We start from the raw sequence: 22,708 nt of genomic DNA on the forward strand, positions 1-22,708 counted from the left end.
AGAACTCGGCCATGAATAAAGAATGGTACAAAAACATCCTCCGTAAGCAACTTCACCCAACCATCCAAGAAAAGTTTGGTAACGTACAATGCCTTTTCCAGCATGATGGAGCACCTTGCCATAAGGTGGCCATAATTTGGGTCCATGGCCAGGAAACTCCCCCAGACCCTAATTCAATTGAGAACTTGTGGTCAATCCTCAAGAGGCGGGTAAACAAAAAACACCCCACAAATTCTGGCAAACTCCAAGCATCATGCAAGAATGGGCTGCAATCAGTCAGGATGTGGCCCAAAAGTTGAATGACAGCATGCCAGGGCAAATTGCAGAGGTCTTGAAAAGGAAGGGTCAACACTGCAAATATTGACTCTTTGCTCAAACCTAATATAATGGTCAATAAAAGCCTTAGACACTTTTGAAATGCTTGTAATTATACTTCAGTATACCATAGTAACCTCTGACAAAAAGATCTAAAAACACTAAAGCAGCAGAGTTTGAAAATTATTTTGTGTCATTCTCAAAACTTTTGGCCACCGCTGTACATATACTTTGATAGTCTAAATATAGTTATAAAAAATCTATTGGGGGATGGTGTTCTTCCGTTTCCATCCTGTGCTGGGCTGCTCTTTCTTCAAGAAACTTTCTGCATAGTAAAAACAGGAAACACAAGTTCCTGAGTGATTCTAAGTCAGTTCAGATGAGTCAGGGAATACAAGGCCAAGACTATTTGGATCCCTATGCTGACATTTTGGTGTGTGTGTGTGTGTGTGTGTGTGTGTGTGTGTGTGTGTGTGTGTGTGTGTGTGTGTGTGTGTGTGTGTGTGTGTGTGTGTGTGTGTGTGTGGGGGTACAGCGATTTACATTTGCTCTTTACTTGGTCTAAGGCAGCCTTTCTCAACTTTTTTTTTACCCCTGGAGATTCCTTGAAAAATACTCAGGTCTCGGGAATAATTTTCTGACCTACAGTACGTCTTGGTACAATTGTGCTGTTAACCACTTCAGCTCCAGAAGGTTTTACCCCCTTAATGACCAGGCCATTTTTGCGATATGGCACTGCGTTGTTTTACTGACAATTACGCAATCGTGCAATACTGTACTCTAATAAAATTGATGTCTTTTTTCCCCCACAAATAGAGCTTTCTTTCGGTTTTAATTGATCACCTCACCTATTTTTTGCGCTATAAACAAAAAAAATCGGCAATTTTGAAAAAAAAAAATAACTATTTTTTACTTTCTGCTATAAAGCATTGCTAATAAAATCTTTTTAAAAAAATCAAATGTTTTCATCAAATTAGGCCAATATGTAGTTTGCTACATATTTTTGGTAAGAAAAAAATCACAGTGGGAGCGGTGCTCCGACGGCGTGCGTGCTGCCGATAACCCCTGCACAAAATCATGTATCTATACGTGATTTTGCGCAGCCTGGGCCGCCCTGCTGCAGTATATATGCAGTGGGCGGTCCGAAAGTAGTAAATTACATTACTGCATTGGTGCCCAACAGAAACTCTGATAGTACATTGGTGTTCAGCAGCAATGTTACCAGTACAACAACTAAGGCAACACTAAGGGGTTGATTTACTAAAAGCAAGTACAGTTGCTCTAGAGCTTAGTAAATGAGCAGAAGCTCTGCTGATGTCCATTGCCCAATCACATGCAAGCACAAAATGCTGTTTTTTTATTTTTTATTTTCCTTGTATGTATTTGGGTTATCTTTGCAAAATGAAGCTTTACCTCCTTTACTAAGTTTTGGAGCAACTGCACTATGCAAAGTCTATTTTCCTTTAGTAAATCAACTCCTTCATTGATGCTCGATGGCAATAATTCTAAAACATTGGTGTGCGGCTATTTAAGGACTGCGAAGTTGATTGACGGACACCGTTCCCGTAGATGTCCAATGACGAAACGCGTAGGGCGGAACCATACGTCAACGTCACTTCCGGTTTGCAGCTCACTGTGTGTGGAACGCGGAAGCTCCACAGCGCTGCATACACGCTCTGAATTGATCTGCTACAGCACCACCGTGAGTCACTGCTGCTCCCATTTGTAATTTCAATTACATACTACGCTATGAGGTGTTCTGCTTTGTACTCAGATGGGATCCACCGGTCCTTAAGGATAGATTGATGCCTAATCTGGGAAATTTTATTTTTTGCCTTACCCTTTGAAGCCAGGATCAGTACCTTGTTAAGGGGTGAGTGCGACCTCTAGTGGAAGTTGGGATCTAAGCAACCGAAGCTCACTATCACCATTTTTTTTGTTTGTTTAAAGCACATTTGTGGACACTTTTTCACCTATATTTACTATCATTGTATATATACACTATACCTTATCTTGTCACACTCATTAAATATATTCACCTATCACTTTGTAATTTTTTAATCATCCGGCCATATACTTCACAATCTTTTAACTGCACGATAATCATTGGATATACATCAAATCTTGCACTAGCACTTTATTTTGCACAGTTTTAATACATGGTCTGGATCACTGGTTGGTTTTATTATTTATATATAAGGTAGCGCCGTTTCCAACTACTTCCCCCCCTCTTTGACACTTGACCCCTAATTTTAGGTGTTGGTTGGTGGCTTCAACCTTGACAATCAAAAAGTCTCTGGAATATCATCCATAGCGCTGTTTTTTTTTTTTCCCTTTGCATTGGTGTGCGGTGGCACCACTAGTAGTACAGTGGTGCTTGGTGGCAACACTAAGAATATATTGGTGCTTAGCGGCAACACTAACTGTACATTGGTGCTTGATGGCAACACTAAGAGTATATTGGTTCTCAGTGGCAACACTAACTGTGCATTTTTTCTTGTTGGCAACACTAATAGTACATTGGTGCTTATTGGCAAAACTAACTGTGCATTAGTGCTTGGTGGCAACACTAATAGTACATTGGTGCTTGGTGGCGACACTAACTGTACATTGATGCTTGGTGGCGACACTAACTGTACATTGATGCTTGGTGGGGACACTAACTGTACATTTGTGCTTAGTGGCAACACCAAATGTGAACTGGTGCTCGGTGGCAACACTAATTGTACATTGGTGCTTGGTGGCGACACTAATTGTACATTGGTGCTCAGTTTTCTTCATTTTCTTTTTCTTTTTTTTTGGGGGGGGGATTTCTATGTAAACAGCCCACACCCCCTAACATTAAAGAGCATACATGGCAGGGTGCATCTATGCTCACAGCCCACCATATATGCCTATTGAGCTAGGCTGTTATCACTTAGGCTACATTCACACCTGAGCGTAGCGTTTTTCGCGCGTTTTTTACCGCGATTTTAGCGGCGGTTTTTACCGCGATTTTACCGCGATTTTTACCGCGATTTTTGTGCAGGCGTTTTTAGATTGAATAGAGATCAATGGAAAACGCCTGTAATCTGCCCAAAAAGAAGCTCATGTACTTTTTTGAGCGTTGGGCGTTTTGTATACAGCGTCAAAACGCTCAGATGTGAACAGGGGCCATTGAAATGAATAGGATTTGTCTTGTTGGGCGTTTTGAGAGCTGATCCTAGAGCAGAAAAACGCCCCAAAACGCCTAGATGTGAACGGAGCCTAAAGAACTGAGACACTGTTTTTTTTTGTTTTATTTATTTAGTTTTGCAAAGACAAACAAAATATTAGTGTATACCTAGACACGGTCCCTAAAATCTGTAGACTTTACCATCATGTTATGCAATTTTAAAGTTATTTTCGGTATTTTTAAATACCCAACTTTTATTAAAATAATACCTTGTCATCCTGTTATCAAGGACTTTGGGTAACTACGCTCAGTCCTTCTCCCAGTTTTGTTGTTTTGTTGTCACCTTGTCATGCAGGCTTCCAATAGAGAATGCAAGTGGCAATCTCAACACACATTACAAAGGTGTGGTTCACTGCTGTCACCACCAGAATACTCATTCTCAGAACTGACATGGAGCGGTAGCTGGAATACATAGATCGGATGTAAAAACAAAGTGGTTGCAAAGAGACTACTGGAGGCTCCTCCCACACAGCTGCGTCATTCATTTAAAGATCTGTGAACGAATAAACCACATGTCCAATTTTCCACCATTGAAGATGAACTTGTAGTACTCAATGGAGTACAAATGCAATAATTAGCACACTCGTAGAACATTGACACTTCCTCCAGCTCTCCAACTGAAAGCTTGTAAATATGTACAGACAGCTAGAGCCTGACATTGCACGCACAATCCACTGATCATGATTGCAATACTTTGAATGCTCCTGTGTAAAAGAATATTGAATGCAGTTTTTTTTTTCCCCTGCAAAAAACTTGCATTTTTTATTTTATTTTTTTAAAGGTGGACTTAGCCTTTAAGGTAAAAAGCACTCCAGTACAATTAAAGTTGATGTAAACCCTATTCATGATATTTGACCTGGGCACATCTATCTGTAGTGTTTTCTTATCTCACTTCAAAGCTTTAAGTCCTGTAGCTTTCTCCTGCTCCATTCTTCTGTTATCAGCATTCTTCTGCCAAGTTCTCCATCAGCAGAGATAAAACCAGGGGCGGATGCTATCAATTGATTAGCAGAGAGCTGGCCTATTCACAGCACAGCTTCTCATGATTCTGCCTATGTGGAAATGGGTTATGTGCCTTTCCTCCAATCAGCTGTCTTACAGAGTATAGCCAAACTTCCCTCCCACAAGTGAAACAGAAAGCAAAAATTCTTATGTGCACATTCTAAACAGTGTAGAAAGCTGAAGACAGCACATATACAAGTAAAACTTATGAAGGGAGATTTGTTTGATCTCTGTCTTCATCTGAGGCTGTTCACTTCACTGGGTTTATTTGAGGGTTTACATCCACTTTAAAACCCCTGTCCCCTAAGACTTGTGGGTCCTCCGCTAGCCACACTGTTCCCTCAAACTTCCTGGATGCCAAGGGGAGGTGAAGGTAAGAAATCAGTTGGCTCCTGTAGCAGTCTGTCTGGAGCTAGGAGGAGTGAGCAGAGGTATGGCCAACCAGGAGTGCACATGCATGGGTGTCTGCTGTGCAGCCAGTTATGCAGAGGAGACTCCCGCAAGGAGGATGTTAGGGCGAGCAACTTGGGGACTTGCCATAAGTGAAGATTCTTTGAGGCTAGGTTCACACTTGTGCATGTGGCTGAGGGCACAGTGATAACCGCAACCACCCGCTGTGAAAAAATGCCTAGGGCTGCCATTCATTCTGAATGGCACCCCCACACATGTAAAATCGCAGTGCGGGTGTAGGAACCATAGGAAAATTGCATGGTCAAAATGACCATGCGATTTCTCTGTGGGCTGCGTTTAAAAAAAGGTGCATGCACCTTTTTCTGTGGGAAACGCAGGCACAGCAGCACATTGTAATGAATGGGCTCCCATGCCCGCGCAAACACGGCTCACAGAAACGCCCACAGAAAGCTAAGGTAAGGAAGCATGCATTACATTAGATGTATGTCTGGACTTGCTGAGTTAAAATAAAAAAGGTGTTTGGTATTATAATGCAATAACACCTTAATTTTGATTTTTTACCTACAATATATTTTTCACAGTGGAAACATTTTAGATATTGATGACTGAAACATTTAGAAACATTCAAATAAATATTCCCACACATAAAACTTCATATGCTACTTTTTGCTACTTTTGTTATTAAAACCGATAGAGTGACATATCAGCGTGTGATAATTCTGAAAAAGAAAAAAATGAGAATAATACTTCCTGCTTTTAATGTTCTTATTATTTAGCAATTAGATCTTATCCCCGCTGTGTTATCTACTAGTGAAACATGGACTTTTTTATCACTGTATTATGGAGGCTACATATTCTGACTCCTTTCTTGAGGCGAGTCATATATGTTTGTGATGTATTTTTAGTCATGTATCAATAAAATTGTTATATTTTTAATATACTCAGTGCCTTTAAAGTCCATATTTCTCCAACAACCTATTTCTAGTCTATGTAGGATGTGGCACTTATTTACACTCATGTGTGCTCAGTATACTGCTATCTGGTAGCGCATACAAATTTAAGTTATCTACTAGTGAGTCTGCAGTAATGGGGGACAAATTCTGGATGGACCCTCTGCATACTGCTATACACCTATTCCAGAAAACTATGCAAATGTAAAATATGGATTTTTCCTACAGATTACCTGTAAAATCTATTTCTCTATCATTCATCGACAAACACAGCTCCTTATCTTCATGACTCAAAGGGGTAATGCTCTGCCTTCTAGGAAAAGGCACTAGGCAGGAAAAAACGTAACCACGCCTATGGGGCCTGTCCCTGCAGGCATAACCCTTCAGACTCTGCTATCATCAAACAGTTTTGTTCTGCCTAGTGTTAGGAATAGGACCTAGCTCCCTGCTGGGACTTCGGTTATTTTTTGACTAGTTAGTTCCTGAGGACCAAGATGCAGAGGAACTACAAGCAACAACTGGCTGCAGTTTTGCACTGGATAATCTAGATCCTTAAGGTCTCCCAGCCTGGCCAGCGAGCGTGAACAGGTTATAGTCCAGAACTAGGCCTCGCCACGACAGTGCCCCGATGGATGGGGACGAGCTTGCGAGTGGACAGTCTCGCTGGGACACATTGACCTGGAACGCCCTGAGTCGCAGCTTCCCCTTGGCTGACAGCACCCCCATCCCGGGTGGGAGGTGATCCGTTTCAGAGTTGCGCCCACTTTTTACTGTGGTATGGTGAGTAAAATTGTCCCCCTAAACACATTTGGCGGTCACGGGGCAGGCGTTGGCCCTTCCCTGCAATGGTCGGACCTTAGGGGCTCCCATGGTACCCTGGCACTCCGAAGGACTAATCTAGTGTACCCCTTGGCATTACCTGACCCCTATAGCAGGTTTTACCTTGGGGGGGGGGGGGGTGTAATAATGCGGCCGTTATGGTGCTTATTTGAGGGGGGTGAATTGTCCTGGGTGGACAAGATGCCTATTTTTCTGGGACCCCTTTGGGGGGTCCTGGAGACCGCATGGCGTGCCGTGGGGGCCACCATTTTGCTGTGGTTCATGATGTCTGTGTTCCCATTACTGTAGCTTGCATGGGCAGTCATTTCCTATACTTCCCCGTTGAGAATGTATGATCGGCCATTTTCTTGAGGTCCGTGGGATGGACAGGCATGCAGCATGGCTTGTAATGATAGAAACGGAGCTTCTTCCTCTTCCTGTGCAGACAGTGTTAGTTTCTTTTTTACACTGATCAAGCTGGCTGCTTCTCTGTGGTCTGGTAACGTTCCTGGGTTTTCCTGTGGGTTTTTTCCTCTTCTGCTCTGCTATTATTACATAATAATCGGTGATTGTGAATGGATTTTTGTCATTTCTGGTGCTGCCAGCTGCAAACGCCCTCCCCCCTCACCTCCATCGGCAGGGTCTTCGGACTCTGAGACAGATATGGTCGCTGCGGACACAGAACACCTTGAGGGGTCGGTGTCTTCACATTCTGACGGTAAAGAGGACCTGTCCTCGTCAGCTGCCGCACAGGAACGCGCATTGGTGGAAGCCCTGATAGTTTCTGTGGGGGAAACCTTAAAATTGGCTGATGAACCTACAGCATCAGATACGCAGGTGTCTTTTGGCTCCCACAAATCCCGTAAATCGGGCAAGGTATTCCCTTGTCCAGTATTGTTTCATGCTATTGTGAATGAACAATGGCGACGCATTAAGCACATGTTGGTGGTGCCTAAGCATTTTGAATGCCGTTATCCTTTTGCGGAGGTGGTGTCCAATAGGTGGACTGTACCACCGAAAGTGGATTCTCCGGTGGCCAGGTTGAATAAAGCGACTCTGGTACCAGTGGAAGAGTCTCCAACCTTTCCAGATGCCGTGGATAGATGTCTGGAATCCTTGTCCCACCATTTACATGTGGTAGCAGGTCATATGTTAAAGGCTACCTTAGTGAATGTTTTAGTAGCGCAGACTGCTACTGAATGGGTGAAGTTACTGAAAAGTAACTTGGAAACGGCACGGCTTCCCCCTGCGGTACTGTAACTAGTAGACCAGTTGACCCAAGCCCTGGTGTTCATGTGTGATACGCCCCTTGACTCAGCTTTGTTGGTGGCCAGAACGTCATTAGTGGGGATTGCTATTAGGCGCATGGTATGGCTAAAATGCTGGTCGGCTAACCAGGCTTCTAAGAAGGCTGTGGCTGGTCTTCCTTTTACAGGGGAGAGGCTGTTTGGATCCTCCCTGGATGAGTTAATAAAAGGTCGGGGGGTAAGAGCACTAATCTGTTCTAATCCTCTAAGGGCAAGGCGCCGTGTACTAGGCAGGGGCCTTCCTTTGCTGCTCACAAAGGTCTTTTTAATGCCTCCAACTCGTAAGGAAAAGGTAAACCTTTTAGGTCTTCTGGGGGTTCCAAGAAGCCATGGTCGTAAAAATCTTAGTCCGGCCAATCTGGACTTGCAGACAAGTCCTCGGCTGCATGAAGGGGCACCCTCACCCGAGTCTGGGGTGGGGGGACATCTTCGATTCTTTCAGGAACCCTGGAACTCCTTGATTCTGGACAAATGGGTTCACAAACTGATCCGATTAGGATACAAGATCGAATTCCGGTCTTGTCCGTCGGACAAGTTCTTCCCGTCCAATCTTCAATTATCCCCAGAGACTTGCGAGGGGCGGTACATGACTTGCTGTCGCAAATAGTAATTGTACCACTTCCTTTCAGGGGTTTTATTCAAACGTATTCACCATGCCCAGATAAGAAGGCAAGGTGCGTTCCATCCTGAATCTCAAGGCCCTGAACCGCTTTGTGTGGGTACAGAGTCCATCCGCATGGTAGTAGCGTCTCTGCATCAGGGAGATTTCTTAGTCTCCATAGATATCAAGGACGCATATCTACACATCCCTATCTATGCTGGACACCAGCGTTTTTTTCCGCTTTGCGATAGCAGAGGAGAATTATCAATTTGTGGTGTTACCCTTTGGTCTCGCATCAGCTCCCAGAGTGTTTACCAAGGTACTAGCACCGGTATAAGCACTGCTGCGCTGGCAGGGGATTGCGGTACTGGGGTGCCTGGACGATCTTCTGTTGAGAGCGGACTCTCATTCAGCCTTGTTGGGGAATCTCACGATCATGGTCCGAACTCTGCTGGAGTTCGGTTGGAACCTCAATTTCAAGAAATCCATTTCTGAGACTGGATTATCTGGGCTTGACTCTGGATTCAGCCTTGGCGAGGGTTTTTCCTTCCCCTGGACAAAATGCAAAAGTTGCAGGGGGCGATTCGGTTGTGGTTGGACAACAATCTGTCCTCTCTACGAATTTGCATGCGAGCCTTGGGTCTGAAGGTATCGACCTTCGAGGTAGTTCTGTTTGCTCAGTTCCATACAAGGCATTTGTAAAGGCAGATTATTGTAAAATGGAACAAGGATCCAAAGTCCTTGGATGCGTTGATTCGGTTAAGCCACAACACAAAATCTGCTCTGTTGTGGTGGATTCAGTCTCCAGCACTGTGCCAGGGCAAGTCCTTTTTTCCGTTGTTTTGGACGGTGGTAGCCACGGATGTCAGCCTGTTGGGCTGGGGCAGGGTGCTGGGGAAGCTCTGTGCCCAGGGTACCTGGACAATGGAAGAGTAAAAACTTCAGATAAATGTTTTGGAGCTCAGAGCAATAAAGCTTTGTCATTGGACGACTCGTCTGCAAGGTTGTCCGGTTCGGATTCAATCAGACGTCACGGCTGTGACTTACATCAATTACAAGGGGGTACCAAGAGTGTCTTGGCAGCCAAGGAGGTGGCTGAGGTTCTGGCCTGGCAGCCAAGGAGGTGGCTGAGGTTCTGGCCTGGGCGGAAAGCTTTGTTCCAGCCCTCTCTGCTGTTCACATGCCAGGTGTGGAAAACTGGCAGGCGGATTACTGGCGGAGTCATTACGTGTTGGATCCAGGGGAGTGGTCCCTACACCCGGAGGTGTTCTGCCTCCTGTTTGTTCGGTGGGGGACTCCACAAGGCCAATCTGTTTGTCTCTCGCCTCAACAAGAAGGTGCAAAGATTTGTAGCCAGGTCTCGAGATCCTCTGGCCGATGCCACAGACGCACTGGTAGCTCCTTGGGGTCGGTATCGGCTGATTTTTCCATTTCCCCCATTAAAACTCCTGCTGAGGTTTCTGAGCAGGATTGAGGTGGAAAACATTCCGGTCATTCTGGTGGCTCCAGACTGGCCTCGCTGGTCTTTCTACACAGACCTGATAAGGTTGGTCGCCGATATACCCCTTGGAGACTTTTTCCCAGGGAAGATCTGCTGTCTCAAGGTCCGATGTTTTATCCAGCTTTACGGTCGCTTGCTTTAATGGCATAGCTGTTGAAAGTCAGGTGTTGAGAGATAGGGGTCTTTCTGACTCTGTTATTCCTACACTCTTGAAGGCTAGGAAGTCAACTTCCAGGAAGATCTACCATCATACGTGGAAATCGTACATTTCATGGTGTGAATCGCTGAAGGTGCACCCTCACTTGTTCTTGGTGGCTAGGGTTTTGACTTTTCTTCAAAAAGGTGTTGAACAGCGGTTGGCTTTGGTCACTTGGGTACAACCAGCATGTCGGATATTTACATGCGATTATTTTCAGCAGCTATAGCCCCTGCTAGGAGATTGTGACACAACCTTCCAGCTCCCTGCTTTGGTGCTTCCATCAGTATACAGCTTCCTCCAGTCTGGACATAAGAACCAGATATTATAGCTGAGCATACAAGACTAGCCGACAATGGCTTGTACATGCAAATGGAACTGTTTATTGAAAACTCACACAGAAATTATAGTACACCAAGATCAGATGAGCCTGATCACATTATTGTAAACAAAGGAAACGTGGACTTCCCTAGTGCAAGACAAGTGGGTCAACAAAGTCATTAATTCCGGCTACAAGATCGAGTTTCGCTCTTGTCCCCCGACAAGGTATTTTTTTCCTTCCAACTTGGAGGCCTGTTTGGGGCGTTGCAAGACCTGTTCCTTTAAGGGGTGATTGTTCCAGTTCCGACTTTGGAACTTTTTAGGGTTTTTACTCAAACCTGTTAACAGTCCCCAGGAAGGAAGGCAAAGTGCATCTAGTCCTGGACCGCAAGGCGCTAAACTGATTTGTGCGGGTACAGAAGTTCAGAACGGAGTCCATTCGAATGGTGGTGGCATCCTTGCTTCAGGGGAATTCCCTCGCCTCTATCGCTTTCAAGCATGCCTACCTTCATATTCCATTATGTCACTAGCATTTTCTCCACTTTGCTGTGGGAGTGGAGCATTATCAGTTTGTGGTGTTACCCTTTGGTCTCGACTCTGCTCCTTGGGTCTTCAGAAAAGTGTTTGCCCCGGTGCTAGCCTTGCTATGCCAACGGGGGATTGTGGTACTGGGATACTTAGACGAATGGGATGGGATCCTTCTGTAAGCCGAATCTCCCTCTGCTCTGGTGGACAACCTGGAGATCGCAATACGGACTATGTGGGAGTTTGACTGGCTTTTGAGTTTTCAGAAGTCTGCTCTGGTACCGTCCATGGAGCTGTAATATCCGGGTCGGTCTCTGGACTCGTCCTTAGCCAGAGTGCTCCTTATTCTGGACGAGAAACAGAAATGACAGGCTGCAATTCATCTCCTGCTGCCCAACAGTTGGTCATCACTGTAAACTTGCATGCGGGTGCTGGGCCTGATGGTACGAGGTCCCTGCAAAGGGAGATTCTGACCAAATGGGACAAAACACCCCAGTCTCTGGAATATCAGATCTGGCTGAGTCGGGAACAAGGGAGTCCTTGTATTGGACAGTGGTGACCATGGATGCCAGCCTGTCTGGCTGGGGAGGCGTCCTCAGCAAGCATTCTGCTCAGGGGTTCTGGACGCTGGAAGAGTCCAGACTACTGATCAATGTCTTGGAACTCCCAGTGATCAGACTGTATCTGGATCATTGGTTGGATCACCTTCAGGGTTGTCCAGTGCGCATTCAATTGGACAATGCCACGGCCGTGGCTTATGTCAATAATCAAGGGGGCACAAGAAGTGTCCTGGTGGCTCTGGAGGTAGCAGGCATTCTAAGGTGGGCAGAACGGTTCGTTCCAGCCGTCTCCGCCGTACACATTTCCGGGGTGGAAAACTGGCAAGCAGATTATCTCTGTCAGCAGGCGTTGGACCATGGGGAGTGGTCCCTTCATCCAGAGGTGTTTCATCAGCTGTGTCTCTGGTGGGGCACTACCGAGGTGGATCTGTTTGTGTCTTGGCTCAACAGAAAGGTGTAGAGGTTTGTGGCTCGGTCAAGGGATCCTCTGGCGGATGCAACAGACACGCTGGTGGCCACTGTGGTATCAGCTGATTTTCGCCTTCCCTCCTCTCAAGCTCCTGCCCAGACTTCTACGCAGGATCGAGGCTGAAGGGATTCCGGCCATCTTAGTGGCTTCAGACTGGCCTTGCCGGGCTTAGTACACTGATCTGGTGCGACTGGTCACTGACATTCCTTGGAAGCTTCCTCTCAGGGAGGATCTTCTGTCCCAAGGACCGATCTTCCATCATGCTTTACAGTCGCTGGCTTTGACGGCTTGGCTGTTGAACGCCAGATGCTGAAGGATAGGGGTTTATAGTATCTGACAAAAGTGAGTACACCCCTCATATTTTTGTAAATATTTTATATCTTTTTATGTGACAACACTGAAATAATTACACTTTGCTACAATATAAAGTAGTGAGTGTACAGCCTATATAACAGTGTAAATTTTCTGTCCCCTCAAAATAACTCAACACACAGCCATTAATGTCTAAACAGCTGGCAACAAAAGTGAGTACACCCCTAAGTGAACATGTCCAAATTGGGCCCAATAAGCCATTTCCCCTCCCCGGTGTCATGTGACTCGTTAGTGTTACAAGGTTTCAGGTGTGAATGGGGAGCAGGTGTGTTAAATTTGGTGTTATCGCTCTCACTCTGTCATACTGAAACGCACACGGAACGCACAAGGAAGTGCAGACTCTATGTCTGTGCCTTGAATAGCTGAGTACATGTCTGCCTCTTTGCACTGATGATATATGCTGTGAATTTGCCTCTGTAACATTATAAGTATCATTTTTATATACACATGGGAAATAAAAGGAACAGATTACACTTTTTTGGATCCTTTCGCTTCCTTTTATGAGCTATGATCTCGTAAGGCCCGCAGGAAGTGACCCAATTTCCACTTACTAGACCAAGCTTGTTAGACCCACATGCAGTATTGCGAGGGGGTCCACTTTATCTGGTAAGTGCAATTACTTTTGGGGTGTGGAGAACTGATCACTACATGAGAATCCATAAAAAATTACAGCACCTTATCAGTTTGTCATGGAAGCACTTTACAGTATTTTTCTACGGACTTTCACTGGCCACGTGCTTGTTTATATTATTTGATTTAAAGCAGAGCTCTGGCCTCAAAAATCTTTTTTCAATAAAAATACCCCCGGGGACAGTCAGGGCTAGTGCATTTCAGCAATGATGGCCTCTGAACTGTCCCTGGTTCACTTACCTTTTAGAAAAAATACTTACCTTGAAAATGCCTTGTCCAGTGCTGCCATCTCAGGTGTGGGCAGCTGAAGCCAGAGCGTCCTCTTCGGTGTCCTCTTCAGTGAAGTCTGAGTCCCAGAATGCCCTGCACCGGCCCTGCTCGTCACGTCCGGTGCAGGCGCGTCATCCCTGCACAGCATCTGCATAGCCCAAAGAAATGGACTGATGACCCTATCCCTGTTGCTTCTTTATCATACGGAATTCAATGGTGGTGTATTGAATGGACAGAGATGGAAGTTGCTGGACAATCAGCTGAAGGGAAATAATTGATATACTAGGATAAATCACCAGTAAAACCATTGGTTCCAGCCACAATGGGTCTATCAGTAGGATTCAGGAGGGTCTTGCGCCCTTTTGGTAAGTGGTAAAAATACAGGGGTACTACAGATGGTAGGTGAGAGGAAAAGTCGCTCACTCCTATTGAGTAACCCATCTGTCACATACCTGGTTGAGGCCGAGCTGACTAGAGGGCTTTCCCTTTCACCTCCAGTCCTGTTTCTCCTGAAGGTGGTGACAGGATATAACAGGGCACGGAGTGGCATGGGTGCCTGGTTGGTGATCCTGGACAGAAGGTACTTGCAGCAGGTGCCAAGCAGGGTTGTGGACTGCCAGATGTTGGTACACACCAATGGGTGCAGAACAGCAGGCAGACAGGTGAATAGGCAAGTGCAGGAAAGCGGACAGAAGCCAAGCTGGTAAGCAGGCGGATGCAGGTTCTTGGGTGGTTAGGCAGGCAGAATTCGGTAACTACCAAGTAGCAAAGGTACAAGATCAGATCCAGGGAAGAGTCAGGGCTAAGCCAGGGTCGATATCAGGCGAGCAGAGAAGGCACCGGAATGGTAGGCAAAAGGCAGAGTTGGATCACAAGCCCGGTCAGCAATAAGGTATCAGGAACAAGCAGAGTCAAACAGGCTGGGTATTACTGGCCTCATTAACAAGAACCCTAAAATCACATTAGAATGTAGGGAGAGGATCCCTGGACAGAACCATGTATGTATCAGCATTTGAGAGAAGCCTATAGGATTCCTTAAGGTAGTTCGTACAATTTTGTATGACTAGACTACCACCCTTATCTGCTTGCTTAATAATGATGCTAGGATGGTTTTCCACGGACCGTAGAGCCGGACACTCTAGATGGGTCCGATTGGAAGTAAAACTGGTCTTGTTGTCACCCATGTGAACTAGATCACTACTTGGTAATAGGTTTCCAAATGAGGATCTTTAGATTGTGAAGGTTTGAAACATGTGACCTAAAGAAGGCGTTAATCCCTGAAACATGTCGTCTGTCGTGTTGAGTAAACTCATTGGATCAGCGCTCCGCTCCCATTGCTGTTTTTTTTTCGAAATTCTTTATAAGTGACAACTAAAAAGCTTTTAGAGTTAATCATGAATTATGGCCATAGAATGATTGATTGTTTTCACTCCAACGTTCATGATGATACCTCACGTGTTTGGCACAGTTAATGTATACATACATGTGCTCGCCCTATGCTGTGTGTTCTTTATGAGGTGTGTATGGGGTGATGGGTGTTTTAAAAAAAAAAAAAAAAACATTTTATTTTATATCTTTTTCTATTTTTGTTTTTTTTTTTAGTTATTGCTATTACAGTTTATCAGTTTAGAGTTAACCATGAATTATGGCCATATAATTATTGCTCTCCTTCATTATGATAGTCACAGTTTCATTTTGTACAGGTGGTTGGATGCATAGTGGTGCTAGCTGCTTCCTATAGTAGAGTTGAGTAATAGGTGGTTAATACACAGGGATAGCACTGACATTTTTTTTTCACTTTTATAAAGATACCTCACATGTAAGGCACAGCTGATGTTTACATACATGTGCTCGCCCTATGCTGTGCTTTTTATATGGGGTGTACACACTATTATACTACTACCCATGTACTACCATGTACTACCTGTGTACTACCCATTATTTGAATGTTTTTTTTAATATTATTCTATTTTTTTTATTTAAAGTTCATTTTTAACTTTATTGCTATCACAAGGGAACTAACATGACCCCTATGTAATAACTTGAGCAGGAGACCTTAGGGGTCCCCCATTAGATCCCCAGTGTCTCCCCCTGCCCTCCAGTGCAGCTATTTAAACACCGATCGTGCTTAGCTAGAGCTGGACCTCTGCTGGAGCGCCCTACAACACACATGATATGCTTAATGTTCTGCTACGTTACAAAAAGGATTATGTTTGTTTGTCTTATTTTTTTAGAAAAATACTGGTTATCATTTGTAAGATTTTAAAAGTTCAAAAAACAAAGAATGGTGTTATGTCATGCTACTATTAAGAGCCCATTCACACTGCCGCGACTTGTCAGGCGACTTGTCAGCCTGACAAGTCGCGGTCGGTCGCGGTCTATTGAGTAGTACAGGACCAGTTCTAATAGGAGCGACACAAGTCGCTCCGACTTAGAAAAAGGGTCCTGTACTACTTTGGGGCGACCTCGGAGCGACTTGCATAGACTTCCATTATGTGAAGTCCCTGAAAGTCGCACCGAAGTCGCGGTGCACAGCGGTGCACGCGACTTCACAAGGCGCCCCCCGAATTCGTGTCGCCTCAGTGTGAACCGGCTGTTAAGAGATAGAGTGTTTTGTATTTATTTGATTATTTGCAGGATATTATGCTTCCCGCAGCCAGATCTGTCTCGTGATAACGACTGTACTCTCTTAATGGTTGCAAACTCTGTGATATTAAATTTAGACAAATGCATTCATATTTCATAAAGTGCATGATATTCAAGGACTTAACCCTCATGTTTGTGGCTTTAATTTTTGCAAATCTCTATAAACAAACACAAAATGTATTACATTTTCTAATGTTGTTTTTTTTTTTTGTACCAACAGGCTATACCATAGCTACTCTGGAGGGTGACTGGATTCTACAATGATTTGTAGAAATGCAAAAAAGCTTGGTAGGTAACTTTATTTTTACCTTTTTGTGTCATACAATTTTTTAACAAATCAGACACTTATGCTGGCCATACACGTATAGATTTTCGGCCGGAAATTTTCGTTTCAAGAAAATTCGTTTGATTTTCTAATCGTTAGTGGGGTTAAATCGATGTCCTTTTTCGACTGCAGCGACGGGAAAATTCGTAGGGGCAGAAGGGAAAACTTTTCTCGATCAACGAATTTTCGGGCAGTGTATGTGGTAATCGTTCAGAAATTACATTCATTTTAAAATTAAATGTTAAAAGCAAAAGACAATTTTCGAACGACATTCGTCTATTCAAAGAATGTTCAAAGAATGTTCAAAGAATGTTCAAAGAATGTTCCTGTCCAAAAATCTATACGTGTATGGCTAGCATTAGTGTTTCTATTCATTTCATTTATATAGACTGCAAAGAGTTATAATGTAACCGGTTGTTCATTATGTTTAATTTCTTCCCGGTTTCTTTTTCTGGTTTCCTGTACATTGTAGGTGTACCTGTGTTAAAAAACTACCAATGTGGCTGTACAAATTTAGGGTCAATGCACACTATAAGCTTAAAAAATGGCAGAAAAAAGCTGGATGAAAAGCGCTCATAATAAAGCTTTTGTGCCAGCTTTTAGGCTCCATGCACACTAGCATTTTTTTTAGCTCAAAAAAATGCTAGAAAAAAAACGCTGGATGAAAGACCTTGATAATGTTTTTGTGCCAGCTTGAAGTAGTGTTTTAGTTAGTTTTAGGAGCTTTAGCATTTTTACAGTACGCTCAAAAAAAAATAACCGTTCAGCATTTTATTATGCTGGGAAAAGGCTTCCAAAAACTCAACAAAAAGATAATGTTTCTGCTCCTAACGCTTGAAAAACGTTTCTAGCATACAATAGTGTGCATGGACACATAGGATAACACTATTAGCTTCTAGGAGCTTTAAAAAAAAAAAAAACACTAGTGTGTATTGAGCCTGAAGCTCAAGTTGAAAAATAAATGTTTTTAACCACTTGTGCACCACTTGTGCTACTTTAACTTGCTCAATCATGCAACACTGTATACAAAAAAAAAAAAAAAATCATTTTTTAACTACTTTTAGACCAGAAGATTTGACCCCCTTCCTGACCAGGCCCTATTTTGTGATTCGGCACTGCATTATTTTAATGGACAATTGCGTGGTCGTGCGATGCTGTACCCAAATAAAATTGACGTCCTTTTTTTTTCCCACAAACAGAGCTTTCTTTTGGTAGTATTTGATCACCTGTGCGATTTTTATTTTTTGAGCTATAAACAAAAAAAGAGCGACAATTTTGAAAAAAAAAAAAAAAACAATATTTTTTCACATTCTGCTATATAACATTCCCAAAAAAATTTTTTAAAATCTAATTTTGTTAACATTTTAGGCCAATTTGTTTTCTGCTACATATTTTTGGTAAAAAAATTTTTGCAAGAATCGTATTTTGATTGGTTTGCGCAAAAGTTATCGCGTTTACTAACTACGGGAAAGATTTATGTCATTTTTATTTCTTTTTTCTTTACTAGTAATGGCGGCGATCTGCGATTATTTATTTTTTTTTTTTAGCGGGACTGCGACATTGCAGCTGACAGATTGGACCCCTAACTGACATTTTTAACACTTTTGGGGGTACCAGTGACATTACTGCAGTAATCAGTGCTGCAAATATGCACTGTTACTGTAATAATGACACTGGCAGAGAATGGTTTAACCCTATGGGTGATCAAAGGGTTAAATGTATGTCTCATGCTTACTGACGTGTGTGTGTGGGGGGGGGGGGGGTTCTGTCACACAGACAGAGATCGCAGGTTCAGCTCTGCTGAATCCTGTGATCTCTCCCTGTCTGTCACTGAGAAGATCCGCCTGCTTTCTTTACATAAGCAGGTGGGTCTTCTCACACTTTCCCCGACAATCGGGAAAGAGATTGCCGCCTCTCCTCCTCCGGCCTGACTCCCGCTGTGTCTAAACACAGCGGGAGTGAGCATCCAGCGGCGCGCACGCACCACCGAGGCAACACTAGGAGTCCAGCGACGTAGGTCTACGTCGCTGGACCCAGGGGAGCCGCACTGCCGCAATAGGATTACTGTCGGCAGTCGGCAAGTGGTTAAACAAATAGAGATTTCTTTTGGTGATATTTACCCACTGGGTTTTTTATTAAATTAAAAAAGACTGAAAAGTTTGAAAAAAAAAAATATATTTTCTGCTGTAAAATAATATCTAATAAAAAAATCAGTAAATGGTAAACAAAATAAAAATCCCAATAAGTGTAAATTATTTGGTTTGTGTGAATGTTATAGCATCTAAAAATGATGGTATATATTTGAAAATTGATCAATCCTGATGTGCTAACAACCTATCTCGTTTCTTGAGGTTCTTAAAATGGCAGGACAGTAGAAATACCTACCAAACTACTCCTTTTTTGAAAGTAAACAGTCTGAGGCATGGCAAGTTTTTTGAAGTTTTAATTTTTTGTTACACTTTTTTGGAAAATGAAATAATTAAATAAAATTAGCTTTTTTGTCACATTTTTTTTGTACATTGCAGTCACCAGTGCAGTACAGCATCATCATAGGACTTATGAGGTTTTAATCAGGTATTGTGACTGGTGACAGTATGTAAAAAAAAAAAAAAAAAAAAAAAATTGAATACATTTTTTATTGAAATTTTTTTAAACCTTTTTTTTTTTCTTTTTTTAAACATTTTTGTTTACACTCTGTCCATAGTGACTTGATCTGAGATTTATTTTTTTATTTTTTACACTGTTATTGCTTATACAGTGAAGATCATTGTTATTTGGGTTAACCATTTATGAACAGCTTGCTTTTGGTTGTGATCTGCGATTGACTACAGATAATCACATGGTACAGGTAGCCAGGTACCCGTGTGATTTCTGTGGGCCAATCAGATCACAACAGGTAAGCAAGGTGTTCATGAAAGGAAAAACATTCATGACAGGTTGCTTACATTGTTATCATATGATCGCTATGACAAATCATAGACCTCATCAGACGATACCGTGAAAAACTGGTATCTGTGCAACCCTAGTTGGTACCATTTCTGGTTTGGCTGCTAGGTGTGCCCTCCCCATAGATAAATAGTGTGGGTTACATGAGAGAATGGGAAGAGTTCAGGTAAAAAGTCAGGAGAGCCAGCAGCCATGGGATATGATGGAGTCTATTTTACAGAAATGTAGTGTCACTTTTTATTGGAATTCCCTGCCTGGGAAATAGCAGGAGAAGACCCGGGCCCTGGATAGGAAGGAGTTTGAGGAGAGGACATAGGTGGTGCTGACAAATGCTACCATATTGATGAGAAGCTGTATGCCCTGAGGACCCCAAGGACGTCCTGTTGGACGAAACACACAGGGAGAAGTGTCAGTGTTGATATCACGCCGCTGCATCCGGTTCCATGTAGCAGCTTGTCATGTGAGTTATTGAGATTGTGCTCGGATGTTTTTATGTGGTTTTAAAGTCTCTATAAAATATACTGCACTATGGCTCTGTCTTGTTTGCCCCATATGTGAGATTTGTAGCCTTGTTTCTGCCATGGCGCCATCCCTCTGTGGGCTACAAGAGAGGAACAAGGTTTTTCATGCTGCCACAGGCTGAGAAGGCGAGAACTGCTGTGAGAGATCAGTTTAACATGCTGTGTGTTTGCAGTTTTGCTTCCGATGAGTGTTCATTTCACCTCTTTGTGGTGTGAGGCCAAACACAGAAGATTTGATGGTGATTGCAAGTGGTGGTGGAATAGATAGACTCAGGAGTGTTGGGTTATTTTATTTGCTTCCGAAGGCGGAGTTCTAATTGTTTTTGTGTTTAACAAACGTCAGCAGCTACAAAAATTGTAGCTGCTGAATTTTAACCACTCTGGACTGGAAGATTTTCCCCCTTAATGACCAGGCTAATTTTTTGCGATTCGGCACTGCATTACTTTAACTGACAATTGTGCAGTCGTGCGGCGCTGTACTCAAATACAATTGATGCCTTTTTTGCCCACAAATAGAGCTTTCTTTTGGTGGTATTTGATCACCCCTGCGATTTTTTATTTTTTTTTGCGCTATAAACAAAAAAAGACTGACAATTCAAAAAAAAAAAAAAAAAACAAGCAAACAATATCTTTCACTTTCTGCTATATAATATTCCTAGTAAAAAAATTTAAAAATCAAATTTTTTCGTCATTTTAGGCCAATTTGTATTCTGCTACCTATTTTTGGTATGGCTTTATTAAAGCGCAAACTTTCCTGGATCATGTTACATGAAAAATTGGTCAGCACCCTTCAGGATAAGCATGCTAAATCTGAAAAAGTTTGGGACTCTTCGCTACGTTACCTGCAGTGCCCATCCTTCGCATTAGCTGGTCAGTGGGTTGAGAGTGCGGATCTCGTTTTGGACACTATATTTCACCTTCCTTCTCACCCTTCTCTTCTTTGTTTTATTCTTATGTCTAACTTTGATTGGTATGTTGTGATTTATTTGCATTTTTACACCTATTGGTTGATATCTATGCAAGCTATGTTATTGGAGGGACTATGTTGATGGAAGGAAAAGCGACAGTCCTTTTTCCTCTTTCTCTATCACTGATAACATTTCCTCTAACCATATGAGCAGTTGTTCTGATAGCTGTGATATTCTCAGGGGTTAATTTTTTAGGAATCTTTGCTTGCTTTCGTTTGCGTAATTGGAATGCCTTTTGCCTTATTGTACACCACTTACATGTTTATTCTGAATATTTTGCCTGTGATCCATGTTATTCAGCCGTGTGGACAATGAGCACACCGAATACTTACTTGCTGTAAGCTTAGCTCTTTTACTATAAAACCCAATAAAAAATATTGGGAGCACTATTTGAAACACAATAGCTTTGTTTATTTTATGCTTTATGTACACGGTAATGTTTGATGTGATATTCATTGTTATGCATTTGTATGCCACTTATGATTTTGTTTAGCGTATGAATTATGTCCTCATTTTTGATGCACAGTTTGGGTGGACACATGACAGGTTCACTTCCATTGATGATGATATAGGGCACTGTATTACACAGTTTATTGACCTGAGAAAGTGACGACTGCTGCCATATTGGTGAGAAGCTGTATGCCCTGAAGTTGCCTACCATGATGTTATGGAAGTAAAGCTTTGGAAATGTATTGGATTTGCCTCTTCCTACTACTAATGGCCTGTTCTATGGAACTTGTACACTTAAAAATTGTACCTGTTTAAACTTACATACAAATTCAACCTAATAAAAAGGTTGTAAAGCTTGAGAACCCCCCCCCCAAAAAAAAAAAACAAAAAAAAAAAACTGTATGACAAAGGCATAATGAGCTAGTATGCAGATAAATACTTACCTTAGAATGAAGCCCTCCAGTGGAACCCGCACACCACTGAGACAGTGGACATCTTCCCCGGTGTTTCTTCTGGATTTGCGGGCTCCGGACTGTGAGTGGCTGGAGCCATAATGAAGTCACTTCTGTGTATGGGCACGGGAGCCGCCGTTTGTGGCATGGGTTCTGAAGGTTTGGCACGGTAAGCCATACCTTCAGAGCGCTTGCGCCGATGACGTAATCCGCTCCATGCACTCTGAATATCTCCTAAACTGTGCAAGTTTATGAGATATTCAAAGTACCTACAGGTAAGCCTTATTATAGGCTTACCTGTAGTTACAATTACAAAAGAAGACTTTTTTACTTCCTCTCTAAGAACAAACCTTACAGAACCAATCTTGTTTGTAACCCGAGGACTGTCTGTACTTGGTTCCACTGGGAAGAATAGGGGGTGAGGTGTTGAGCATGGTAATGTACCTATGCTGGTGAAGTAAATTAATTTGGCTCCCTCTGGAAGTGGGGACTCTGATTGACCAAGAATAAGGAAAAGAGGTCTGTTGGTGCAAGCCTAGAATTAAAAACATATTCACGTTTGTTTGGCCCTATTTACAAGTTTGTGTCTGCATTTTGAAAATGGACTGTGGCTGACCCGTGGCCGCTCTATGGGCAGCCGGATTTAAATGGACTTGTGTCTGCTTACATAAGGCTACATCCGATTTGTAAAATTTAGGTCAGGAAAAACAGAAAAGGATGCAGTCCAACAATTTATTTTTTCTGCTCCTGGATGGACATGGAGATATCAGCAGACTTCTCCACCTGCCCATAAAGTTTCATGGACTTTCCAATCAGATCGGCCTGAAAAACTGAAAAAGACTGAACCGAAAGCCTATGTGAGATGAGCCAGATTTAAATACTTCCCTGTTGATTTAGCTTTTAAAAAAGTCCAGTGAGCATTTTTTTAACCGAAAAT

General features: G+C 43.0%; 1 protein-coding gene across 2 annotated transcripts in view; it reads left to right on the forward strand.

Moving 5' to 3' along the window:
• The window catches only part of ATP8B4 (ATPase phospholipid transporting 8B4 (putative)), a 648,069-nt gene that overhangs the window by 80,120 nt on the left and 545,241 nt on the right, over window positions 1-22,708 (forward strand). For both annotated transcript variants that reach the window (XM_082254031.1, XM_082254032.1), the window contains exon 3: window positions 16,330-16,397. In XM_082254031.1, coding sequence (XP_082110157.1) covers window positions 16,370-16,397 — 28 coding nt within the window. In that variant the 5' untranslated portion in view covers window positions 16,330-16,369. The remainder of the gene's footprint in view (window positions 1-16,329; window positions 16,398-22,708) is intronic.

Source organism: Pelophylax lessonae (genome assembly GCF_965119305.1).
Source record: "Pelophylax lessonae genome assembly, chromosome: 4".
Lineage (NCBI taxonomy): Eukaryota > Metazoa > Chordata > Amphibia > Anura > Ranidae > Pelophylax > Pelophylax lessonae.